The sequence below is a fragment of the Carassius auratus genome, chromosome 40, assembly GCF_003368295.1.
Source record: "Carassius auratus strain Wakin chromosome 40, ASM336829v1, whole genome shotgun sequence".
NCBI classification, from domain to species: Eukaryota; Metazoa; Chordata; class Actinopteri; order Cypriniformes; family Cyprinidae; genus Carassius; species Carassius auratus.
In genome coordinates, this window is record NC_039282.1 from 14,438,401 (window position 1) to 14,460,251 (window position 21,851).

General features: G+C 34.7%; 3 protein-coding genes across 3 annotated transcripts; 2 read left to right on the top strand and 1 right to left on the bottom strand.

Annotated features, from left to right (window-relative positions):
- Positions 1–233: 233 nt before the first annotated feature.
- On the bottom strand, positions 234–4,151 carry LOC113059025 (collagenase 3-like). Its single transcript, XM_026227264.1, has 10 exons — positions 4,056–4,151; positions 3,735–3,973; positions 3,508–3,656; positions 3,275–3,400; positions 2,755–2,910; positions 2,549–2,669; positions 2,285–2,418; positions 1,290–1,449; positions 1,048–1,151; positions 234–928 (listed from the first exon to the last, which is right to left on the bottom strand). Exons 1-10 carry the CDS (start codon positions 4,149–4,151, stop codon positions 828–830), a joined length of 1,386 nt encoding a protein of 461 aa, XP_026083049.1. The 3' UTR covers positions 234–827.
- A 3,610-nt stretch (positions 4,152–7,761) lies between these two features.
- Positions 7,762–17,023, top strand: LOC113058663 (inositol polyphosphate 5-phosphatase K-like). Its single transcript, XM_026226779.1, has 13 exons — positions 7,762–7,891; positions 8,260–8,343; positions 9,950–10,054; positions 10,159–10,267; positions 11,030–11,146; positions 11,241–11,416; positions 11,523–11,634; positions 11,786–11,895; positions 14,648–14,882; positions 14,971–15,108; positions 15,554–15,637; positions 15,733–15,837; positions 15,997–17,023. Exons 2-13 carry the CDS (start codon positions 8,270–8,272, stop codon positions 16,075–16,077), a joined length of 1,446 nt encoding a protein of 481 aa, XP_026082564.1. The 5' UTR covers positions 7,762–7,891; positions 8,260–8,269; the 3' UTR covers positions 16,078–17,023.
- A 759-nt stretch (positions 17,024–17,782) lies between these two features.
- Positions 17,783–21,404, top strand: LOC113059026 (tektin-1-like). Its single transcript, XM_026227265.1, has 8 exons — positions 17,783–17,846; positions 18,150–18,348; positions 18,540–18,705; positions 18,828–18,956; positions 19,602–19,742; positions 19,878–20,103; positions 20,939–21,135; positions 21,221–21,404. The coding sequence occupies exons 2-8, from the start codon at positions 18,159–18,161 to the stop codon at positions 21,378–21,380; spliced, it is 1,209 nt and encodes a 402-aa protein (XP_026083050.1). The 5' UTR covers positions 17,783–17,846; positions 18,150–18,158; the 3' UTR covers positions 21,381–21,404.
- Positions 21,405–21,851: the final 447 nt, after the last annotated feature.

A 21,851-nucleotide genomic window follows, 5' to 3' on the forward strand; every position in this document is an offset into this window, starting at 1 on the left:
CAACAGGAAAGGATTGCAGGCACATATGCAAACATATGTGGTAATATGTGGGTTTTAACTGAAATCCCCTGTAAACACTGCATGCAGCCAAACACCATGACTGGTGAGAGTAAATCAGAGCAGCTTTTGAGAATGTTTTCAGTCATCTCACTGCCAAAAGCGTTTAGTCTAGTCACAGATACCATCAACTGGGTCGGATGCTATGAAAAGAAGAGAATAAAACACAACACGTGTCCATAGTTTGACCCAGAACCAAGAAGGAACTTAAGGTTTTCATGTGTTTATTAGTCATGGCAGAGACATCTTCATTCTTAATTCATGTTTTTTTACACTGATGATGAATTGTCATTATGCACACTTTACATGGTTTTTATTATTTTGCTGATTGTAAGTACAGGCTTTTTATTTAGTTGCATACTCTATTTTATATTAAATTCCTCGATGCATTCATTTTAACATCTTTTACTTATCATTTATTCACCGTATTTATTAATTAATTCACACTAAAAACTCACCCAAAATAATTCACAAGAACTTTTCTATTTATTTATTTATTTATTAGACAGTGGTATTAAAGAGGTCATAACACAGTAACACACTTTCTTCGATTCCCACTGGATGCATATACGTAATCATAATCATCCAGAAGTTAATATTACCAAAATATCCCAAACATGATTCCTGAATCATGATCTATAAATACTTTTAAAAGAATGGAGAATTTCTACTGATTAACCGGCTCAGTAGTTCAAAACTCAACTATAAATGAATGCTATTTTTCACAGCAGTTGATAATAACTGACAGTTTCTGGCCACATCAGAAGCGCTCAGCAGTTGAGTATGGAGTTGGTCCTCAAGATGCGCATGACTTTCCGAGAGCTGTAACTGTATTCAAACTGTGTTTGGTCATGATAGAAGCTCAAATATCCTGTTAAAAAATAGAAACAACAGTTATTTTAATTCAAGCATTCTTGCTTTGTTAAATCAGTTCAAATACAATAACTGACACAAGAATAAAGTTATGCAATGTTATTCATTTACACATACCATAATGATATGAAACAGCATCGACTTCGTCTCCTATTCCTGGAAAGTCTTTCTCAATGGATCGTGGGTATCCACTGTCCATGGTGCCTTTCTCCTCATCATAACTGGAGGTGAGATGCAGCTCACATTAGCTTCTGGCATTTTATTGAGTGTTGTATTTGTTTATAGGTGCAAAATACTCAAAATGCAATTCAATATTTAGATGTTTTAGAGTTTTATTTCCCTACAAGATTATAACATACCTCCAGTACTCTTCATCTGTGAAAAGTAGAGTCTTGCCCGTGTCTCGGATGTTAACTGCTGCATCTATTTTGCGGACGGTCTTCGGGAGGCCCAGCTTGTGGATGTATTTTGGATAGCCGTCAACCAGATTGTAGCCATTGAGAGCCCACATTCGGATCCCTGTAATATTTTTTTACGGTTATAAAAATATTGTACCTGTAGGTGTTTTATCTGTTATTTTTAAGTAAAACTAAAATATTTAGTTTAGTGAGATAAAGATGAGATAAAATAAATATAAATAGCAGATTTAAAACAAAAATAAAATGTACAGTATTTATTAATATTTTAAATAAGCATTATTTTAAATTAGCCATACTTATATTTTGTTCTCATTAAAATTTTAGTTAAAGTTTCATTAATTGTATTGTTTTTGCCATTAACATCTGTATATAGTTTTTATTAAGTTAGATTCTTTACATTTTAGTTTATTTATGTTTGGTTGTTTTAGTAATTTAACTTTAGACTTAATGAAAATGAGAAATGTTATCTTGGCAGCTAACTGAATTTTCTTTTTAAGTTGAAGTCAGGGTTTTATCATTAACTAAAACTAAAGCCATAGAAAATGTCATTACTTGATATAAAATGAACTTTATAAATAAAATTGAATATTTCTAAGGCAACACTTCTCATTTTACAGTAAGTACAAAAAAACTGAATAAACAAAATACATTAAAAATAACATATGACAAAAACACTTAATACTAACTCTAGCTAAAATTAAATTGAAAACAGAAAATATGAAAAAAGCAAATTTAACACATGAATAAGTACTATATCAGTATAAAACAATATATATATATATATATATATATATATATATATATATATATATATATATATATATATATATATATATACTGTGTGTGTGTGTGTGTGTGAATAAAACATATTTTATCTTTGCAAAACAAAGATAAAATAGCATGACTAACGATTTGATTTACATTTCAAAACTAACCACTGAATATGATGACAATATCTTTCTCCGGGTTCTCGTAGGCAGCATCTACTTGGTTTGGTAATTCAGGCCAGGTGCTTTTAATGAGAGTTTGTTCAGGCTCAGGCATTTGTGGATGTAGTCGCCAGTAAAACCTGCCAACAAAAACAAAAAAAGGAACCATTTATAGGATATAACACATTATACAACAGTTAAAATACAGTATGTGGTAGTGGAGTCAAGGCAATTTCTATCACATCAATGAACAGTGAACTATTTTTGCACCTGTCTTTGAAAATGATTGTCTCTCCACGGAGTTCAGTGATGGCATCAAAACTCAGTTCAGGGTCACACTTAGTTGGAGCGTCTGGTTTAGGCTTGACTCTTCCGTGGTCTGGGTTGTCACCTGCAATTAACCCGAAAGCAAAGGCTGAATCAGGACTATGAAGCTTTCTGGAATGACCTTCCGATCAAAATTTTTTGTTACTCACCATAGAGAGACTGGATTCCCTTGATGTCATCCTCAGAAAGAGGGTAACCCTTGCCATAGGAGTACACTGGGTACATCAGCGACCCTGGATCAGAGGAATGGGCCATACCGAGAGCATGACCGAACTCATGGGCCGCAACCAAGAACAGATTGAATGCTGCAAAAAACATAGTTAACATTACTATTTTTTAAACTTATAGTCAGCAAGGTTAAATTACATTGATCAAAAATGAGAGTAAATACATTTATAATTTAACAAAAGATTTTCAAATAAATGCCTTTCTAACCTCAGCACCAAATCAGCATATTAGAATGATTTCTGAAGGATCATGTAACACTAAAGACTGGAGTAATGATGCTGAAAATTCAGCTTTGCATCACAGGAAACAGCTATTTTAAATTGCAATGATACTTAACTATATTGATGTTTTTACTGTATTTCTGATCTAATAAATTCAGTCTTGGTGAGCAAAAGAGACTTCTTTTAAAAAAATATAACAAAATTGAAAAAACATTTGTACAGTGAAAGTCTTTGGTCCATGTTTCATCCTCATCAAAGTGTGTATCACCACCAATGCCATTTCCAGGTGGATAAGCATGAGCAAGAAGTCCCTCGGGTCCATCAAATGGGTTGTGGTCTCCATGTTCTGTTATTTGCATACAAAAAAAGGATGGTGATTAACAGAAAGACAACCAGAAATAAACATCCTGCAATTTATTCCCCACTTCAATAAAAAGATCTGAATGCTAATACCTTTTGCTCCAAAGCTGATCATGATATCAGCGTTTCCCTCATACAGTTTCCTAAACCTGAGTGGAGTCACCCTGCTCCAGACATTAAAAGCATTTCGAACAGCTCTGTCCACATCCGCCTTCTTCAGGTCAGGAGTATAGTTCAGAATCCTGTGAATAAAAGACGTGTTTTGAAATCGAAACTGCCGCTTTTTACCGTATTCGGTTCTTTAATGTACAAACACAAACCTGAAGGTCACATTGGAGTTTTTCCATTTGAGGTCTCGAGGAAAGTGATTATATTCAGCCACATCTGGAACTCCACAGCGAGCCATTTCCATGACCTCCAAGGTGTTGTCGTCCAGCTTTCCTGTCACTTCCAACTTAAAGAACGCTTGCATCTCTCGAATCTTCTGGTGCATGAGATCGGATGCTTTTCCTTTTCCCTGAAAACCAGCTGCCATGCCATAGTACCTTCGGAGATATTTCTACAAGATACAAATGAAACATTAAAACATGAACATTAAAAAACAGTTATCTTTTATCAAGAAAAAAAAATGCTCTTCATACCTCTGCTAATAACAAGTCGTCTTTCTCTTCTGTTTCAATAGGTTTTGCTAAAGTGTGTGCAGCAATCACCAGCAATACCACAGCTGTGAGCTCCATGTTGACCGGATGATGTTCTGCTCGGTCTGACTGGGATCTTTATAGTGCTCTGTCCTGTCAAAAATTGTTTGTGATTCATGTAAAAAGTACCTTGGCCAGTGTGCCACTTCCTCTAACCACACACCCAGCAGAATGCGGTTAAAAACTGCTTTTAGGACACCTGAGTTAGCAATGAAATCACTGCTGCGGTGCTACTTTTGGCTGCAAGCGATTTGTTGACTCATTTTGGTAAAGGACATGAGTAATGAAAGGTCATGAATTCTTGTTAGTACTTCTTGTTTTGATTTGTCTTGTGTGATTTTAGAGTTTTAGAAGCCCTAATTGAACAACATACCTCTGAGACTTGCTCATGATTTAAGAAGAAAAACACAAGAAATCTATTTTTAGGCCTATATGGTGGCAAGCCTTGATGCAAACTCTCTTGGCTTAATTTCAAGGCGACTATTAATATTTCCAGACTTCTGGATTATGAATCATAGCCATTCAGTTTTGACTAAGACCTGGCATATGACTTCTAAACCTGTACAGACATTAAGACATAGAGGAAATTTAGCAGCTATAGGGTTTATAGAACACACAGACAACCAAAACAGGTCTTGTCAACATATCTTTCACTACACAATTACCAATAAATATCATTGCTGATGACTTATCAAAATGAATTACACTAAAAAGTATTACTGTTAAAACGTTTGTAAAGGCATTCATTATTTTATTCAGCTTTGCCATAAATCTTAAAATATATTAAAATAAACAGTTACTGTATTTCAAATTGTACTAATATTTAACAATATTAGGTTTTACTTTATTTTTGCACACACTCTCTAATTGTCCAAGTACATGTAATTCTCACGACTTTCAAAAAAAAAATTTGGGGAAAGATGTTTTGTCAGCTGAACCATCGGTATGTTATTAAACAACACATTTACAATCCATTGAACATCCTCACAGCCCCTTTTTTATTCCTGTCAAAAACTCAAGGTCAATTGGTCAAAAGGTCAAAAGCTGCTTTGCCACAACAAGTAGTATATAAAGCGCTATACAAATAAAGATGACTTGACGTGACTTGACTTGACTTGTTTAATCAGAAATGCTCTGCATGTTTTGCACAGCTGTTAGGGGCTTTTTTTTGCAGTTTTGAAGCGTCATCGCATGAAAAACATAGTCAATCTGTTGGTTTTCCTGTGGTGCAACCTGAACCCAGTTAAAAGGCACAAAGAAAAGACACTGTACATGAAAGACTGTTAATATTCAGTTATTTTTTTCCCCATAGTCTGTTTGTCTTTATATTTATTTATGCATTAACGTGTATTAAGAAAAGAAAATAGCATTAAATGTATGATTAGGTCCAAGGGTGCAAGGGAAAAAATATCTTCAGGGCTGCAAGTGTAGGCATGTCCTGTTAATGGCAGCTGTCCCCCATATAACACATACAGTGAAAGAATTCTTAAAATGTGACTTTGCTACTCCACACCTGTGTAAAGTACACATTATTAAACAGACAAGTGTCTCGTTTTCTAATAACACCGATTTTACAGAAGGTTTGTAAATAAAACCACTGCTCAAAAGCTCTTGAGACATAATGCTTAAAAAATGTAATGTTGTCACAATTATAGGTGATCAGGCAGGTATGTAAAAAATGAGCACTATGGGCATTATACAATCTTTCATTCTTTTCTGCCAGCTGCACAAAAGTATACAAATTTTGAGCGAACAGTGGGAATGTGAATGTAACTTCAATTCCAGTCAAACATTTTGACCGGAATGGTTTAAGCTATTTTTTTTTTCCTTTTTTTTTTGTACTTGAAATATCAGTTTTAAAATAAGTGAATGACTTCTGTATCACACCACAACAAATGTCTGATCTGGGAGTATGTACAGTAAGTTTGGTGAGCGGGTATGACATTCCATGAAAGTTGCAAAAATACTATCTATATACATTTGCTTTAAGCGAACTGAACTGAAAGTGTTATCCATATTGTTTCAGATTTTTTTAATATATATACACACACATAAATACATATATATATATATATATATATATATATATATATATATATATATATATATATATATATATTGGTGTAAGCAATTATAATCAGGTTGATTTACATTATATTAATAACAAATCATAAAATCATATATTAATTTAAGTTTTTTCAGTGTAAACCACAAAGATTCAAATTCTATTTGCTCATCTGTTTTACAAAGAAGCAAACATGTCATGTACAACAAAAAATACTGACTAAAGAAAAAAAAAAACATTGTTGTATCAGAGGATGATAGACGGAATTCAAGTAGATCATGACCTGAGGCCAAAATCTGCAGGTTCTATGTTAATACAGGAGATACATTGAACTCCTTTGTTGTCAACAAGATGATGGGCATCAGTCAAATTGAGCTTAGATCATATACTTCAGTGGAAAAAGTAAACCCTCACATCCAGCCTTGAGGTCTATATGTATTATTATCTATATGATAAAAAGCTAAGAATACATTATGATACTGTAAATTATGCATTATGTCTCTAAAAATTGTGGATGTAAATGACATGATGTCTATGATGCAATGCAATACATTTTTCAAAATGATGGCATCCTACATCTTAGACTTGAGTGAGAGCTATAACGGAACTGTAAATATGTGCAAACATGCTGAATGAGTGTGAATCATATTAAAATGAGACCATGGGGAACTTCCCAGGTCGAAAATGTGGATCATGTCAGACATCTGCAGGGGTGATGTATGAGGAAGGGGATGTTGGGAAGGAACCACCCACTTGTGATCAAAGCGTTATTTGCTGGATATGATTAAAGGATTTTTTCAGTTCCAGATTAAAAATGTCCTGATAATTTCCTCATCCCCATGTCATCCAATATGTTTATGTCTTTCTTTAGGCTCAAAGAAATGAAGGTTTTTGAGAAAAACATTCCAGGATTTGTCTCCATAAAATGGACTTCAGTGATGGCCAACAGGTTGAAGGTCCAAACTGTAGTTTCAGTGCAGCTTCAAAGGGCTCGACAAAATCCCAGTTGATTAAGAGACTTATTGTGAAACAATCTGACTTTTTTTTTTTTTAAAGAGACAAATGTATATACTTTTTAACTAGGCTACAAATGCTGAAATGACTACAACCCTTTTTGTTGCCTTTAACAACAGCTGCAAAATGGACAAAATAAATTTTTTTATGAAAAAATTATTTGTAACTAAATTAAATGACATCAACAACAAACAAATAAATAAATGATAATGATAATAATAATAATAATAATAATAATAATAATTATTATTATTAAATAAAAAAATCATGAAGCATGTTTATTATTCAATGTATGTAACTAAATCCCAGTTGTGTCATTTTCTGTGGAGAACATTGTTGTTGTTGTTGTTGCAAGTATGCATTTTTAATAAGATCATGCTAAACGCATAATCTAAAAAGTTGAACGGTTAAAGGCACAGTACAAAACATTTTTTATATATATATGATAAAGTTTAAATTGAACTAATTAAAACCTGTAGTAGCTGCCTTGAGTAGCGCCGTTTTAAGGACTTTTATTTTGACTTTCCAGCAGCCATGAACTGTTCGGTTAAGTTTGCGTGTAGATTCACACACAGCCCCTCTCTCATGTAAATACAGTGCACAGTTCGTGATGATGTTACAGGATATTTTTGCCTCCACTAATCGTTTTACACCACAGAGACTTTGAGACTGCGGAAGCGAAGACATCGAGGTTTAGCAGGTAGTCTAAAAACTGTTTTAAACACATTCATCCTAGATTTCTCAATTATATATGTTACGTTACATCATTTTTGCTATTTCTGCATGTACAGTGATATGAGAAGTGTTGCTTTAATCTGAACTAAGAGTATTCATGCAACTTTTGACACTATGGCATCGTCATAATCTATATTTAAGATTTTAGAACCACAGCAAAATATACGAGCCAGTGAATTGATCGTATAATTGTGATAATATTATGACATGTCTTACACGTGTTGCATTAACAGCATCGATTCTGTGCTTTGAAAGAGAATATTAGTAGCATTTTGATGCACATGAGATGCAGAGCAGGTTTATGAGAAAAACATGTTCTCTTGTGTTTGACAGCTTGGAGAGGATGGAGTTAGATCTGTCACAGGCTTTGAATTCTGTCAGTCTGGAGCAGAAAGACAGCAAGATGGACACTTTTTGGTATATATCTCATCTTATTCTTCATTTAGCTTATGCTTTCTTATTGTAAGTTATTGATATTTTACTATTGTTAGTCTACAATAGTGATCATTTGGGGTTTAAACCTACAACCATCATCGGATGGATTTCCATAATCTCTTTTTAATCACTGAGTCACACAACTAAGATTTGAACGTATTCTGTCAATGTGCAGCTATTGCTATTTCTGTACAATTATCCATTCAGATTTTCTTCTCATGGAACTTGAACACGTGTTGTACGTTTGTCACAAGGCTGTCGATTAAAGACCTAAAGCGCCTTTTCTGTTTCAACATCCAGAATTCTATAAGGTGAAGAGTTTAGTCTCTTGTTTGCTGAATGGTCAAGGCATGAAGCAGGGATAAGCACATTGGGATCAGCTTTCTAAACACACTTTGGTTTTAAAACAGGTTCATGTGGGGGGATTCGGTTGTGTATGGAGAAACAAACTGTTTTTACGGCTCCATATTTTGCCCCCCAGTTTCCTAACTATATAGTAAATAGTATACATAAAATATCTATTTAAGATTTAACAGGATGCAAGAATTTTTATTCATCACACACTATATTATAGAATTTATTTTTTTAAAGATTTTGTGTGTATGTTTGTATACCATATGTATATGTGTGTATATATGTATATGCATGTGTCTATATATATATATATATATATATATATATATATATATATATAGTTTTATATATATTATAATATAAATATGATTACACACACATATTTATATATTTATAAATACCGTATGATAAACAAATTAATAATGGCATGAAAAGATCAGAATAAGAATTGATGTCAGAAAAATAGTTTATCCAGTGTTTTGTGTAAATGGCATATTGAGGGTCACTATTGTAGTTTAGATTGAATGTGTTGGGTGGGCCACATAGGCTTTTGTTAAACCAGATTAGGGTTTTAATCTTTAAATCTAAAAGTCTGCCTCCACTACACCCTCCTTTTAGTCCCCCTGCAGCCTATATCACATACTTTATTGTATTTTTATTGTAACAACTGACATTGCTTCCCTGGAACTATCTATCTATCAAGACACACTATAACACTCACAGAGTCCACCAGCAGCCGTCTGTATGTGCGACAGCGTCTGGCTGTGTTCATGACCTGCATGGATGATCTGGACCCCCACAATAAACTCCAAACCCAGGTGGCTAAAACATTAGGTGAAGCTTTTCTCGTCTGGAGGCAGACCTAAGAAAGACCGGTTCATGTTTTGTCTTTCGCTTCCCTTGTTGTCGTGTCTGGCCGATCGAAACCTGACTGCAAGTGTCTAGCTTGGTTTTGTGGCAACTGAGCACCTTTTTATCAGTTTTTCCAGAGAAATGAATGAAGTGTCATTGTATCTGAGTTAATGGTCTTCAGGGAATGAGACATTTTAAACTTTCAATGTTAGCCTGTAATTCTTAAAAATGGATTGAGCTGTTTAAGGTGGTAAGCTGCAGTGTGGTATGGTTTGGATTTCTTGGGTGATTAGTTGAAATGGGGTTATTGTTAATCTGAGGAGTTATGTAAGGACAAGTAGAACTGTTATTTGATTGAACTGAATCTTTCTTTTACCCGCAGGCTGTACGTCGTCACGTGGAATGTAGCCACAGCTGAGCCTCCTGAGGATGTGAACTCTCTGCTTCAGCTCGACTCACTGAAGAAACCCGACCTCTATGTGATCGGGTGAGTTTCAGTGTTTGAATCAAGAGACACACGGTAAAGGAAATAATAATGATGGCTATCTCACCTCAGAAGCATGTGGTCTGAGTGTCCTAACATCTGTTCAGGCTGCAGGAGGTGAAGGCTGCACCTCTCAAGTTTGTCACAGATTTGGCCTTCGAGGACTCCTGGAGTCACATCTTCATGAACACATTGGCCCCTTTGGGATATATCAAGGTGCTGATTGTAGACTTATAAGAAGATTCTTTTGTTCGTTATCATACTAATTATGTGATTCACTATGAAACAGTGGATTATACCAATGATCTGGTGGACTGACTGATTTCTTAGCGTATAGAGAAGCTCTGACTGGTAGATATGCATGGGAAATTGTATTTATTTATTTATTTAATGATGAAGTTTACAGTTTTTCTTTTTTTTGCTATGTATTTATAATATATATTTAAATTGTTATACTATGTTAATAATGCTATGTAAATATATATATATATATATATATATATATACTTATGTAATTACAGTTATAATAATACATCATTTGTAATTACAATTATTTGATAAATTTATATTTGTGTATAATTATATATTTAGGTTTAAATAATATTAAATAAAGCATTTAAATAATTTAAATGTATTCAATTTAATAATTATATGTAATTAATATACATTGTGATATAACATAATTTATAATATATAAACGTTATTTATATATTTCATTACATTTTCCTTAATGTACTTTAAATAGTTGGTTGTTAAGTTTAGGTATGGGATATGATTAGGAGATCTAAAATATTGACAGAATAAGGCATTAATATGTGCTTTATAAATACTAACAAACAGCCAATATGCTGGTAATATGCATGCTAATAAGCAACAAGGTAATAGTGAGAATTGGTCCTGAAAATAAAGTCTTACCATGAACTGTATATATATATATTTAATTGAATGATATAAATGTATTTATTGTGCCCCATTCAGGTGTCCTCCATACGGATGCAGGGTCTACTCTTGCTTTTCTTTTCCAAGCTGGAACATGTCCCATTTATCAGAGACATTCAGGTCACTTACACCCGCACGGGACTCTACGGCTACTGGGTAAGACAAAGGAAGTTATAGTTTTGAGAGGAACTTTTGATAAACCTAATGAAAATTGAAACAAAAATGAATTTCTATTTTCTTCAAATTAAAGGGTAATAAAGGAGGCGTGTCCATCCGTCTGTCTTTCTACGGTCACATGCTCTGCTTCCTGAACTGCCACCTGACTGCCCACATGAACTACGCCTCTCAGCGGGTGGATGAGTTTGAGTATATTTTAGATGCTCAGACCTTTGACACCAAAAACACACCCCACATTTTGGATCACAAGTTAGTCCCAGTCATGAATAATAACCACATAAAAGTCAGTTTATGATTTTTGGTCAGTATTCCTTAGCATTTATCTACATTGCTCTTTTCTGCATACACATTCTAGGGTGGTGTTCTGGTTTGGGGATTTGAATTTTCGTATTGAGGACCATGGGATGCACTTTGTAAGGAGCTGCATCACCAGCCAGCGTTTCAATCTTCTTTGGCCCAAAGATCAGGTACTGATCAATAGATGTAGTAACAATGTCTATATATATCAATGAAAAATGTACTAACATAGGAATCATTTATCTGCCGTTCCAGAATTAGTAACTACATTTTATGCAGTAATGATAGTTTGCATCTGTACATGTCTTAATATCTCACCAGCTCACCATGATGAAGCAGAAGGAAGCTACTTTGCAGAAGTTTGAAGAGGGACCTCTAGACTTTCAGCCCAGCTATAAATTTGATTTGCACTCTGATAACTATGACTCAAGGTACTATAAATTATACTACATCTATCCTGCCGTATATTAGGGTTGTGGCGGTGGGGAAAATTTCCCACCGGTTAATCGATGTGTGACAACACCGGTTATACCGGTATCACCGTGGAGGTGGGGGCGTTCCCTCTTTTCATCGCTTCAAATAGTGTGTAAAAGCAGCGTGCACATTTTACTTTCACTTTCAAATAGCGGCAATTCGGCGTAAAGCTAAAGCAAATGTTTTTTTGGGTCAGTTTTAATTGTCCCTCTTTTACTCGCTTTCCATCGCTTTTAAACAGCTTAGTGCCAGGCACATATTTACGTAGAGCGTTTATTAGCAAATCTAGTAAGAAAGCTTGGAGGCACGCTATACACCTTGATGTCAAATAAAATAAATGAAAAAACAATGTGGAACCAATTACATAAGAAACAAATGTTTAAAAAAAAAAAAAACTTCCACAATCAACTTAGATAAACAGCAAAAGTCAACAGGCTTTTCAAAATCCAAAATATTTCCAAACAGGCGTTTTTGCATTTTGTTTTGAAACTAAATCATCCGCTATCGTCTTCCGCTGGAGTCACTATCCTCACTGGAGAAATGAAATCTGATCTGTGATGCGTCTGTTGTATTAAACAGCCATGTTCAGTTTTTAATTCTAGTGTCTGTTCTTTTACTGAAATAAAATATTTTTTTTACTTTAAATAATCAAAACGATGGTGGGTGTCAGTCCCGCGGTGGGCAGGTGACAGACCGCAACACCGGTTCCATCGCGGCAAGCCTACTGTATATTTTACTTCCATTCTCAGTACTTTTGAAAGTCATTGGTTTGAAAGTCACGAAATTCATTCATGAAATCACCATTTCTTAATGCACATTACTAGTCTTACTGTCAATTATTTAATTGTTGTTCATTATTCCAAAGGAAAATCTTTCATTATAATCTAATGCTTTTGGAAGTTCATTTTTTCCCTTTTTTAATAATCAGTCAGTTCCTGAGGGATAAAATCAAGTACTGTTCTTCGTTTTGTCCTCTTTCGAATATTTTGTTTCACACACACACACACACACACACATACACACGCACACACACACACACACACTTGATTATGAAAAAAAAAAAAGAATTTCATGTTGGTTTCAGCTATAGTGCATTTCTTAACAGTAGCGGTCAAGGCAACAGTAATCACTATAAAATCCTGAATCTCCCGCAGTTCCTCTTCCAGGGCTGTTTTGAACTGTCAGATGTTCACACATGCTTTTTTTTCACCCCTGCAGGGTACAGAAGACATGGTTCGGTTTTAAGTAAGCTATAAAATTCCCATGTGCTCCTTAACTTGAATATTCCTACCCTGCTTATCTAGATTTCCATCATTCCTTTCCCTGATTGTAGCACTTCTGTCAGGCTGCGGAAAGCCTTTTTCTTTGCCCTAGAGCTTATGGATCTCATTCATACTTTAATGCAGACCAGTACATTGTGTTCCACCCATCCCGTCCTGTAACACCCATTAACCTACTGCTGAAATGAAGCACCATACATAAACCTGTAACATTCATATAGATCCAGTCCGTTTACATGTAGTTAATGTTGTGTGTTGCAAAGAGTTTAAGTATTAATCATGTCATCTGTGTTTCTGTGGTTCCAGTAGCTGTTCATCTTTGCAACACACACACACATGGTCATCAAGCATGTGGACGAATCGGCTCGCTTAGTGAAAATGCTTTTTGAACTGGCATCACAGACACTCGAGGACTTGTGTTTTAGAGCTTTTTGAACATAGGGACCTACAAAATATGAGGATCCTCTTGTAATTGACCCCCTTTCCTAAAATAAAAAAGGCCACTACCATTCAAATGTTTGGGGTCTATAAGATTAGTTTTATTTTTAATTTTTTCTAACAAGTCTCTTTGTTCAACAAGGATGCATTTGTTTGCTCAAAAATACATTACAAACAATTATTTTTATTAAATATTATTACAATGTACATTATTACAACTGTTTTCTATTTAATGTAATTTATTCCTGTAATCAAAGCTGAATTTATTTAATATATAATTTTTTTCTAACAATATAAAAGTTTTTACTGCCATTTTTGACCAATTCAGCACATCCCTGCTGATTAAAAGTATTAATTTCTTTTGACAAAAAAAGGGTGTAAATCATATATTATCATATATTTAATCATATATGTATATATTTAATTATAAACCCAAAACAAATGTAAAAAAAAGATCCATACAATATTAAGTTTGTATTAAATTTAAGTGATTTATTTAAATCTTGAAAATAATTTAGTTTTCTATACCTTATATTAGAATATTACAGAAATATTTAAGTTTTAATTAAGTTAGTTTTAATTTGTTAATCATTTTTTTATTACTTCAAATTACAAGGAACATTGCAAGTTTTTGTTTGTAAAGTCTTATGCCTTATTGTTTTTTATTTGTTGCTGTTCTCTCACAGCCCCCTAAAATCCCTGGTTCGTAAACCGCTGTTTTAGAGCAACTTTGTGTCAAAGCGAGAAACCTATATAAAACCATTCTCTCCTTTGTGTATTTGGTGGGAGGAGTTTGGGACTTGGACACAAACATGACTTTCTTAGTTATAAAATCATGCCACATTAATTCATTTTCACAAAATGAAGGATGGCCATACAGAAAGACATGCCAATGTTCTTCCAGTTGAAAGCAGTGCAGTTCTGGAAACTTTAATGTACTGTATGTTAATAATGGATTCAAACTTGTTTTCCTGTCTTTGTGATTGGCTAGTGGTAAGAAACGCAAGCCTGCGTGGTGTGACAGGATTCTCTGGAGAGTGAAACCCAGGTCCTCGCCAACAGAGGAAGCTAATGAAGACGATCACAATGAAGAGGAGCCAAAGAAACAACTGCAGGAGGAACATAAAGACGAGTTCCCTCTAAAACTGATGCAGGTGGATTACACGAGTAAAATGCAGTACGGCATTAGCGACCATAAGCCCGTCGTCAGCATCTTCCGCTTGGAGGTGGGGAGCTGGAGTTTCGGCTAAAATAATAGCCACTTCTTGTTCTATAAAATACTATAAGTGTGATCATTTGCTTCTCCACAATTAGTTGAAAAAGATGTATGAGACGCCGTTGGTGCAGGTGTCCGCTGAAGGAGAGTGGAGTGCTGACTTTGATGCCCTCATAACCTACAGCCTTCTTCAGACCTTTCCCTCCAGCTCCTGGGACTGGATCGGTTTATATAAGGTGAGAGAGGTTCCCAAAAGATAAGATCACAAAAAACAGAACTAACTACCATATTTTCTGGACTATAAGTCGCACTTTTTTTCATAGTTTGGCTGGTCCTGTGACTTATAGTCAGGTGCGACTTATTTTTCTAAATTAATTTGACATGAACTGAGAGAAATGAACCATTAAAACATTACCGTCTCCAGCCGCCAGAGGGCGCTCTATGCTGCTCAGTGCTCCTGTAGTCTACACTGAAAACACAGAGAGCCCTCTCGTGGCTGGAGACGGTAATGTTTTCTCTTGGTTCTAAATAAATGTGACTTATAGTCCAGTGCGACTTATAGTCCGAAAAATACGGTATATAAATGTGTATGGTTACAATAGTGATACTAAAATACTGTGTTGTGAAGTAGATTTTATCCAGAGTGTTTTTAACGTAGACCTTGTGCTTGTCACTTCACAGGTTGGATTTAAAAGTGTTTCCGACTATATCACGTACACCTGGGTGAAGGATGACCAGGTGTCTTTAAGTGATGAGCACTTTCAGGTATGCAACATTTGCTATCCATGTTTCTTTAAAGGCTGAGGAATAATTTTGTCAAATAAGCAACTGATTAGGAAATACATTTTCTTTCTACACAGGTTTATGTGAACAAAGATGAAATTCCAGTTCTTGGGGGTGAATGTGTGCTATGCTATTATAGCAGCAGCTTGCAGTGCATTGTGGGTATTAGTCAACCTTTCAAGGTTAGTTATATTTTAATTAAATTTTGTATATAAATAAACTCAATTATATATATATGGTACCACTGTATTTAACCAGTGTTTATTTAAGTAATTAATTTTTAATCACTATTGGCAAATTTTTTTATTATAAAAATAATTTTTAACCTTCTTTCACTTTAGGTGCAGGAATCCAGAGCAGCGATTGAAGAGGGTTTAGTGGCTGAAAATATCAACAGACTAGATGAAACAGTAGCCGGTTAAGACCAAGTTTAAAGTGCACATTGTTTCAGATGCTGTCGAGCCACAGCTCAGATGTCAAACCAAACATACCTGCGAATTCAAGCAAGTGCAATTTTTATCCAAAATTGATTTAAGGTTTCACTGGTATGTGATACAGTGTCAACAGTGTGTTTTCTCTTTTCTTTTTTTAATCCAAAAAATATTCTAAATCGCAGCCAGTTGATGGGACCAGTCCCAAATAGATGGTATTTTAAGTAAGCAGATTTAAATTTGTACTCTTATTATTAAAATTTATTCTAAAAAGTCTTTAAAAATGGTTGTTACAAATTAAAAATATATATTTTATTTATTTATTAATTAATTAAATAAATAAATTCACACCAGAGCCTTACTATTACCACATTCCCTCAAAACATTTAGTATGTATTTATCTTGTAACTGTAACAAAATGTTTTATTCATCTACTGTCTTTATGGTTACTGCTAATGTTATCCTTGTGTTTTCACTCCATTGCAGACTGTTACACTGTAAAGATAAGGCTGCATTTGCACAATTTAATTTAGTATTTTTATGGCACATGTTTGCTTTATGTGGATCTATTTATGTCTATAACTCATACTGAAGTGGTATTACTATATTATTTTTGTCTCACTGAAATTGAGTGTGAATAAGGATATGCAGAAATGCTATAGTTTGACTAAGGGTATTTTTGTGGTCAGTACAATTTGATATAACTTTCATTTTAAGGATAAGCAGATATAGCAAAAATATCCTCTTTTGGCTGAAGAATGTGTTTTTTTGCTGTAATGTTAGACTAATGATAATGTATAAATATAATATATTTGTATCAAATTAAACTGCATAGAAGGTAAAAGACTGTAAAGCAAAATTTCTCTGTAAAGGAAGAGCTTTTTATTTTCTAACAAATACATACTGATGACATGAAATAAATGTTACTTAAATTAAAAAGGAAAACAGTCTTGTTAAATTTGGTTTTGTTGATTATCCTCCTAGCAATATACTAAAAAACTTTTACGTCTATACACACACACACACACACACACAAACAAACACACACACATATGTGACCCTGGACCACAAAACCAGTCTTAAGTCACAGGGGTATATTTTTAGCAATAGTTAAAAAAACATTGTAGGGGGCAAAATTATAAATTTTTATTTTATGCCCAAAGTCATTAGGATATTGAGTAAAGATCATGTTCTATGAAGATATTTTGTAAATTTCCTACCGTATATATATCAAAACAGAATTTTTGATTAGTAATATGCTTTGCTAAGAATTCATTTGGACATCTTCAAATACGATTTTCTCAATATTTCGATTTTTTTTGCACCTTGAGATTCCAGATTTTGAAATAGCTGTATCTCGGCCAAATATTGTCCGATCTTAATAAACCATACATCAATGGAAAACATATTTATTCAGGTTTCAGGTGATGTATGAATCTCAATTTCGAAAAATGTACACTTAAGATGGTTTTGTGGTCCATGGTCACATATATTTGATGTAAAAAAAATAGTAAATAAAACATTTAAATAGATAGATAGATATATATATATTTAGATAGATAGATAGATAGATAGCATTGGGGTACACTACACAATCCACTCAGCCTCGTTTTCTATCATGACAAATAAATGTCATCTACCGCCCTCTAGCGTTGAAACTGTTACGTTGCCACAGTAACAGTATGTTTACTTGTCGCTCGGCAGCTCGTCATCAGTCGTGTTTTAGTGAGCTGCAGTACACAGGTGTTTAGATCTGACAGGTAAACCACTTTATTTACCTTCAGTGTTTTAACGCTAGTTATATAATGTTTGTTTAGTTTAAAAACGCTGAGTAAAGATAGATTGTTTAAGACGAGTTGATGGGCAAAACAGTAGAATTCCTGACAGTATGTCTAAATTGTCATTATTTTGCTCTTTTATGTAACGTTATTATAATTTTATGATAGTTGTTTTTGGCGACAGTATGCTTTAATTCAAGTGCTATATTAGTTTACGGTGTTAGTTATCATATAGTAATCATAAAACAATAATCTAAACCATAAAAATATTTATTTTCTCAATAGGAAAAAAAAATGTCTCGGCTGATGCGACCCCCTGATAAGTTTCTGCCATCTGAGTGGAAACATGCAAACCAGATGCAGTTCAGGAGCTCGGAGACAGAACGATCACACTCACAGAGACTGACAGCAGAGTGTCAGAGACTCGTAGAGGAGAGTGACAGATCTACCAAACACATGCAACAGGACGCTCTAAAGAAGCTGGGTGAGCAAAACACCAAACACATGTGACAGGATGCAAAGAAGATTAATGGCCTTGCATTAGACGTGCAGAAACACAGGAAGTGTCCATGGTGATACTTGATCATTTAAAGATAAGTGATAGAAATGACAAGGAGAGGAAGTTCTTTCAGAAAACAGTTCTGGCCTACTTATGTTCCATCATTTCCTCTTTAGAGCAGAGAATCCAGGACATCAAATTCTGGAGGCAGGAACTGAACCGGAAGTTTGAGGAGATGGTACAGGAGATTGAGACCCTCGTCATTTTCAAGAGCCGTGTAGAAAGAGCCTTAGAAAGCTGCTCTGAGCCTCTCCAAGTGACTTTGCAATGTCTGACTGAGAGGTACTTCTCACTGTAGAGCACAGCCAGTTCAAGGCATTACTAAAATCAAGCATTTTACTTGAACTACAAAACCAAATTGATTTTCCATTCTTTTAAACTTCTGATCCATGTCTATTCCTCAGACAGAAGCGGGTGGCGATTGACCTGGTGCATGATGAGGTGGAAGAGGAGCTGTTGAAGGAGAAGGAGGTGATTGAAGGAGTGATGGTCCTGCTTCAGCGAACCCTGGAGCAGATCAATGAGCAGATCAGGTCAGTGAGACCGTGACCAGACTGATTTGTGAACCCAGAGACTAACTTAAGGGGGTCTGATTTTTATTGACGTTTCAAACCTGTAATAAAAAAAGAAAAATTAAATAATAGTGTTCCTGTAGCTCAACTGGTAGAGCATTGTGCTATCAAGCGTAAGGTTGGGGGTTCGATTCCCCGGGAACACATGATAGGTAAAAATGTGTTTGGATAAAGGCGCCTGCTGAATGCATAAATTACATTTTTTTAATTTAAATTGAATATTAATTAAACCATTAAATGATTAAAAATTAATAATAATAATTTCTTTTTTTTTAGCTACACAGAAAATGATGAGAAAAGTGCTTAAAATATGGCACTAAATCCTTGTATTATTGATGTATTGTTTTTTTATATTATAAAAATGTTATTTCTAACAAGATGAAATGCTTGTTATATAATATCAATTTGGCCAAAAATTAATTTTAAATTAAATTAAATTAATTTTGTCCAAAGCGACTTACAGTGCATTCAGGCTATCAATTTTTACTTATCATGTGTTCCCAGGGAATTGAACCCCCAACATTGGGCTTGATAACGCAATGCTCTACCAATTGAGCTACAGGAACACTATAATTTTAGTTAGTACATTTTCCCTGTGCTTTTCAGGCTCCTTCGTTCAGTGAAATACTATCTGGAAAAGGACCTGCAGGACAAATTTCAGGCCGAGCGCATTGATGATTTCTGTTCTCTTCTCACTAATGCATCACCCGGTTTAAACGGAGGGAATTCAAACTTTTCTAGTCTTGGGTAAGAAAAGTGTCTATGCTATTTATGTGTTAAGAGAAGGTTTTTAATCTTCTCTCTTCTGTGAATATATATTTATGTGTGTGTGTATAAATATCATTGCTTTCATACCATTTCATACCATCATACCATTTCCAGATCTGCAGTGACTCCTGAGGAATGGGAGAGCCTCTGCAACTTAAACATTAGCAAAGCTGAGAAAGAGAAGAACAACTCTCTTTCACTGAGAGCTCTCGTGGATAGCCTGCTAGAGCAGACGGCTGCAGACATGCACAGACAGAACAAGGCCACGGGAAGGGCTTTTGAGCTGCGCATAGAGGAGACCAAAACAGCCAAAGCACAGCTGGAGAACCAGCTCAATGAGGTCAGTTGCACTTGTAGCACTGCATCAATTCAAATCAAAGCATCAAGTCAGTTTTACCAGTTAATTAAAGGGATACTCCACCCCAAAATGACAATTTTGTCATTAATCACTAACCCCCATGTCGTTCTTAACTTGCAAAAGCTAAGTTCGTCTTAATTTAATATAATACACTTAATTTAAAACACAATTTAGGTAAATTTGGATGAAAACCTGGAGGCTTGTGACTGTCCCATAGACTGCCAAGTAAATAACAGTGTCAAGGTCTAGAAAAGTATGAAAAGCATCGTCAGAATAGTCCATCTGCCATCACTACTTCAACCGTAATGTTAAGAAGCAACAAGAATACTTTTTGTACGTGAATAAGACAAAGAAATCGCTAAATAAATTCGTTATTTTTGCTTTCTTCACTTTCAAGCAGCATTCTTGTCGATTCATAACATTACGGTTGAACTACTGATGGCTATTCTGATGATGTCTTTCATACTTTTCTGGACCTTGACAGTGTATTTTACTTAGCAGTCTATGGGACAGTCACAAGCCTCCCGGTTTTCATCCAAAATATCTTAAATTGTGCTCCAAAGATGAACAAAGCTTTTACAGGTTTGTAAACAAAATGGGGGTAAGTGATTAATGACAAAATTTTCATTTTAGGGTGGAGTATCCCTTTAAGGCACAGCAACATTTTAATAATAAAAATCATGTATTTATTTTGAGATTTGTCAATAAATTGTTTTAATTATTACTATTTTATATTACATATTATATTAAATAAGATCTCATCATTAAATATTTAAGTGAGTCTTAATTGATTACTAAATATTAATTGGAATTACAGCTGCTAGCAGAGACAGCAAATCAGGAGAAGAATCTGGAGTCTCTACGAGTGGCAATCGCAGAGAAAGAAGCTCCACTCAAAGTTGCTCAGACTCGACTGTCCACTCGCAGCCAAAGGCCCAACGTTGAGCTCTGCCACGACCCAGCTCAGATCCGACTGCTGGAAGAGGTCAAGGAGCTCGCGAGCAACATTGAGAGGTAGGGGAAGAGATTCGGAAACATGCGTCTCATATGCTAGTATGTCCCCAATTAAAGCATCTTCCCCTCTATGTCTCTCCATTAGACTGACCGAGGCTCTTGAACTGTCAGAGATGGAACTGAATGCTCTAGCAAGGCGCCAGTTGAGCCTGGAGGAGGAGATCCAGGTCAAGACCAACTCTCTATATATAGACGAGGTGATCTGCCATCAGCTACGCCAGCCTGTGGTTATTCACAACTTCTGAACAGGGCTCTTGCACGGCGGAAAGGCTTAGGATTCAATATAACATTTATTGTCTTTAACAATTTCTTCTGGAATGTTTCTGTTGGTTTGTTGTTGCTCAGTCCATCGAGGTAGATTGTTTGATTAAATGTTTAAAAAACACTCAATCAACAGTGGATGGCTTAGAATAAAAATAACAATCTAATGATCTTATGATACTTCATTATTCAAAAATGAATCAAATGTATTAGGAATAAAGATAGTATTATTTTTGGGGAAAATTATTTTAGTGCTATCAATATTGGTTTCTGTATTAGTCTAGTTGTCAAGTACACATATCTCTATGGTAATGATTATCATGATGAGTCATTTCTGAAACTTGAGAAAATCAGTCAGATCAAATAAAAAGCACCAAGTGGATTAAAAGAAAAATTGCTGTGATATCAACTCTGAACTTTTGAAATATTAGGCAAGCGACCATTTGAACAATTCT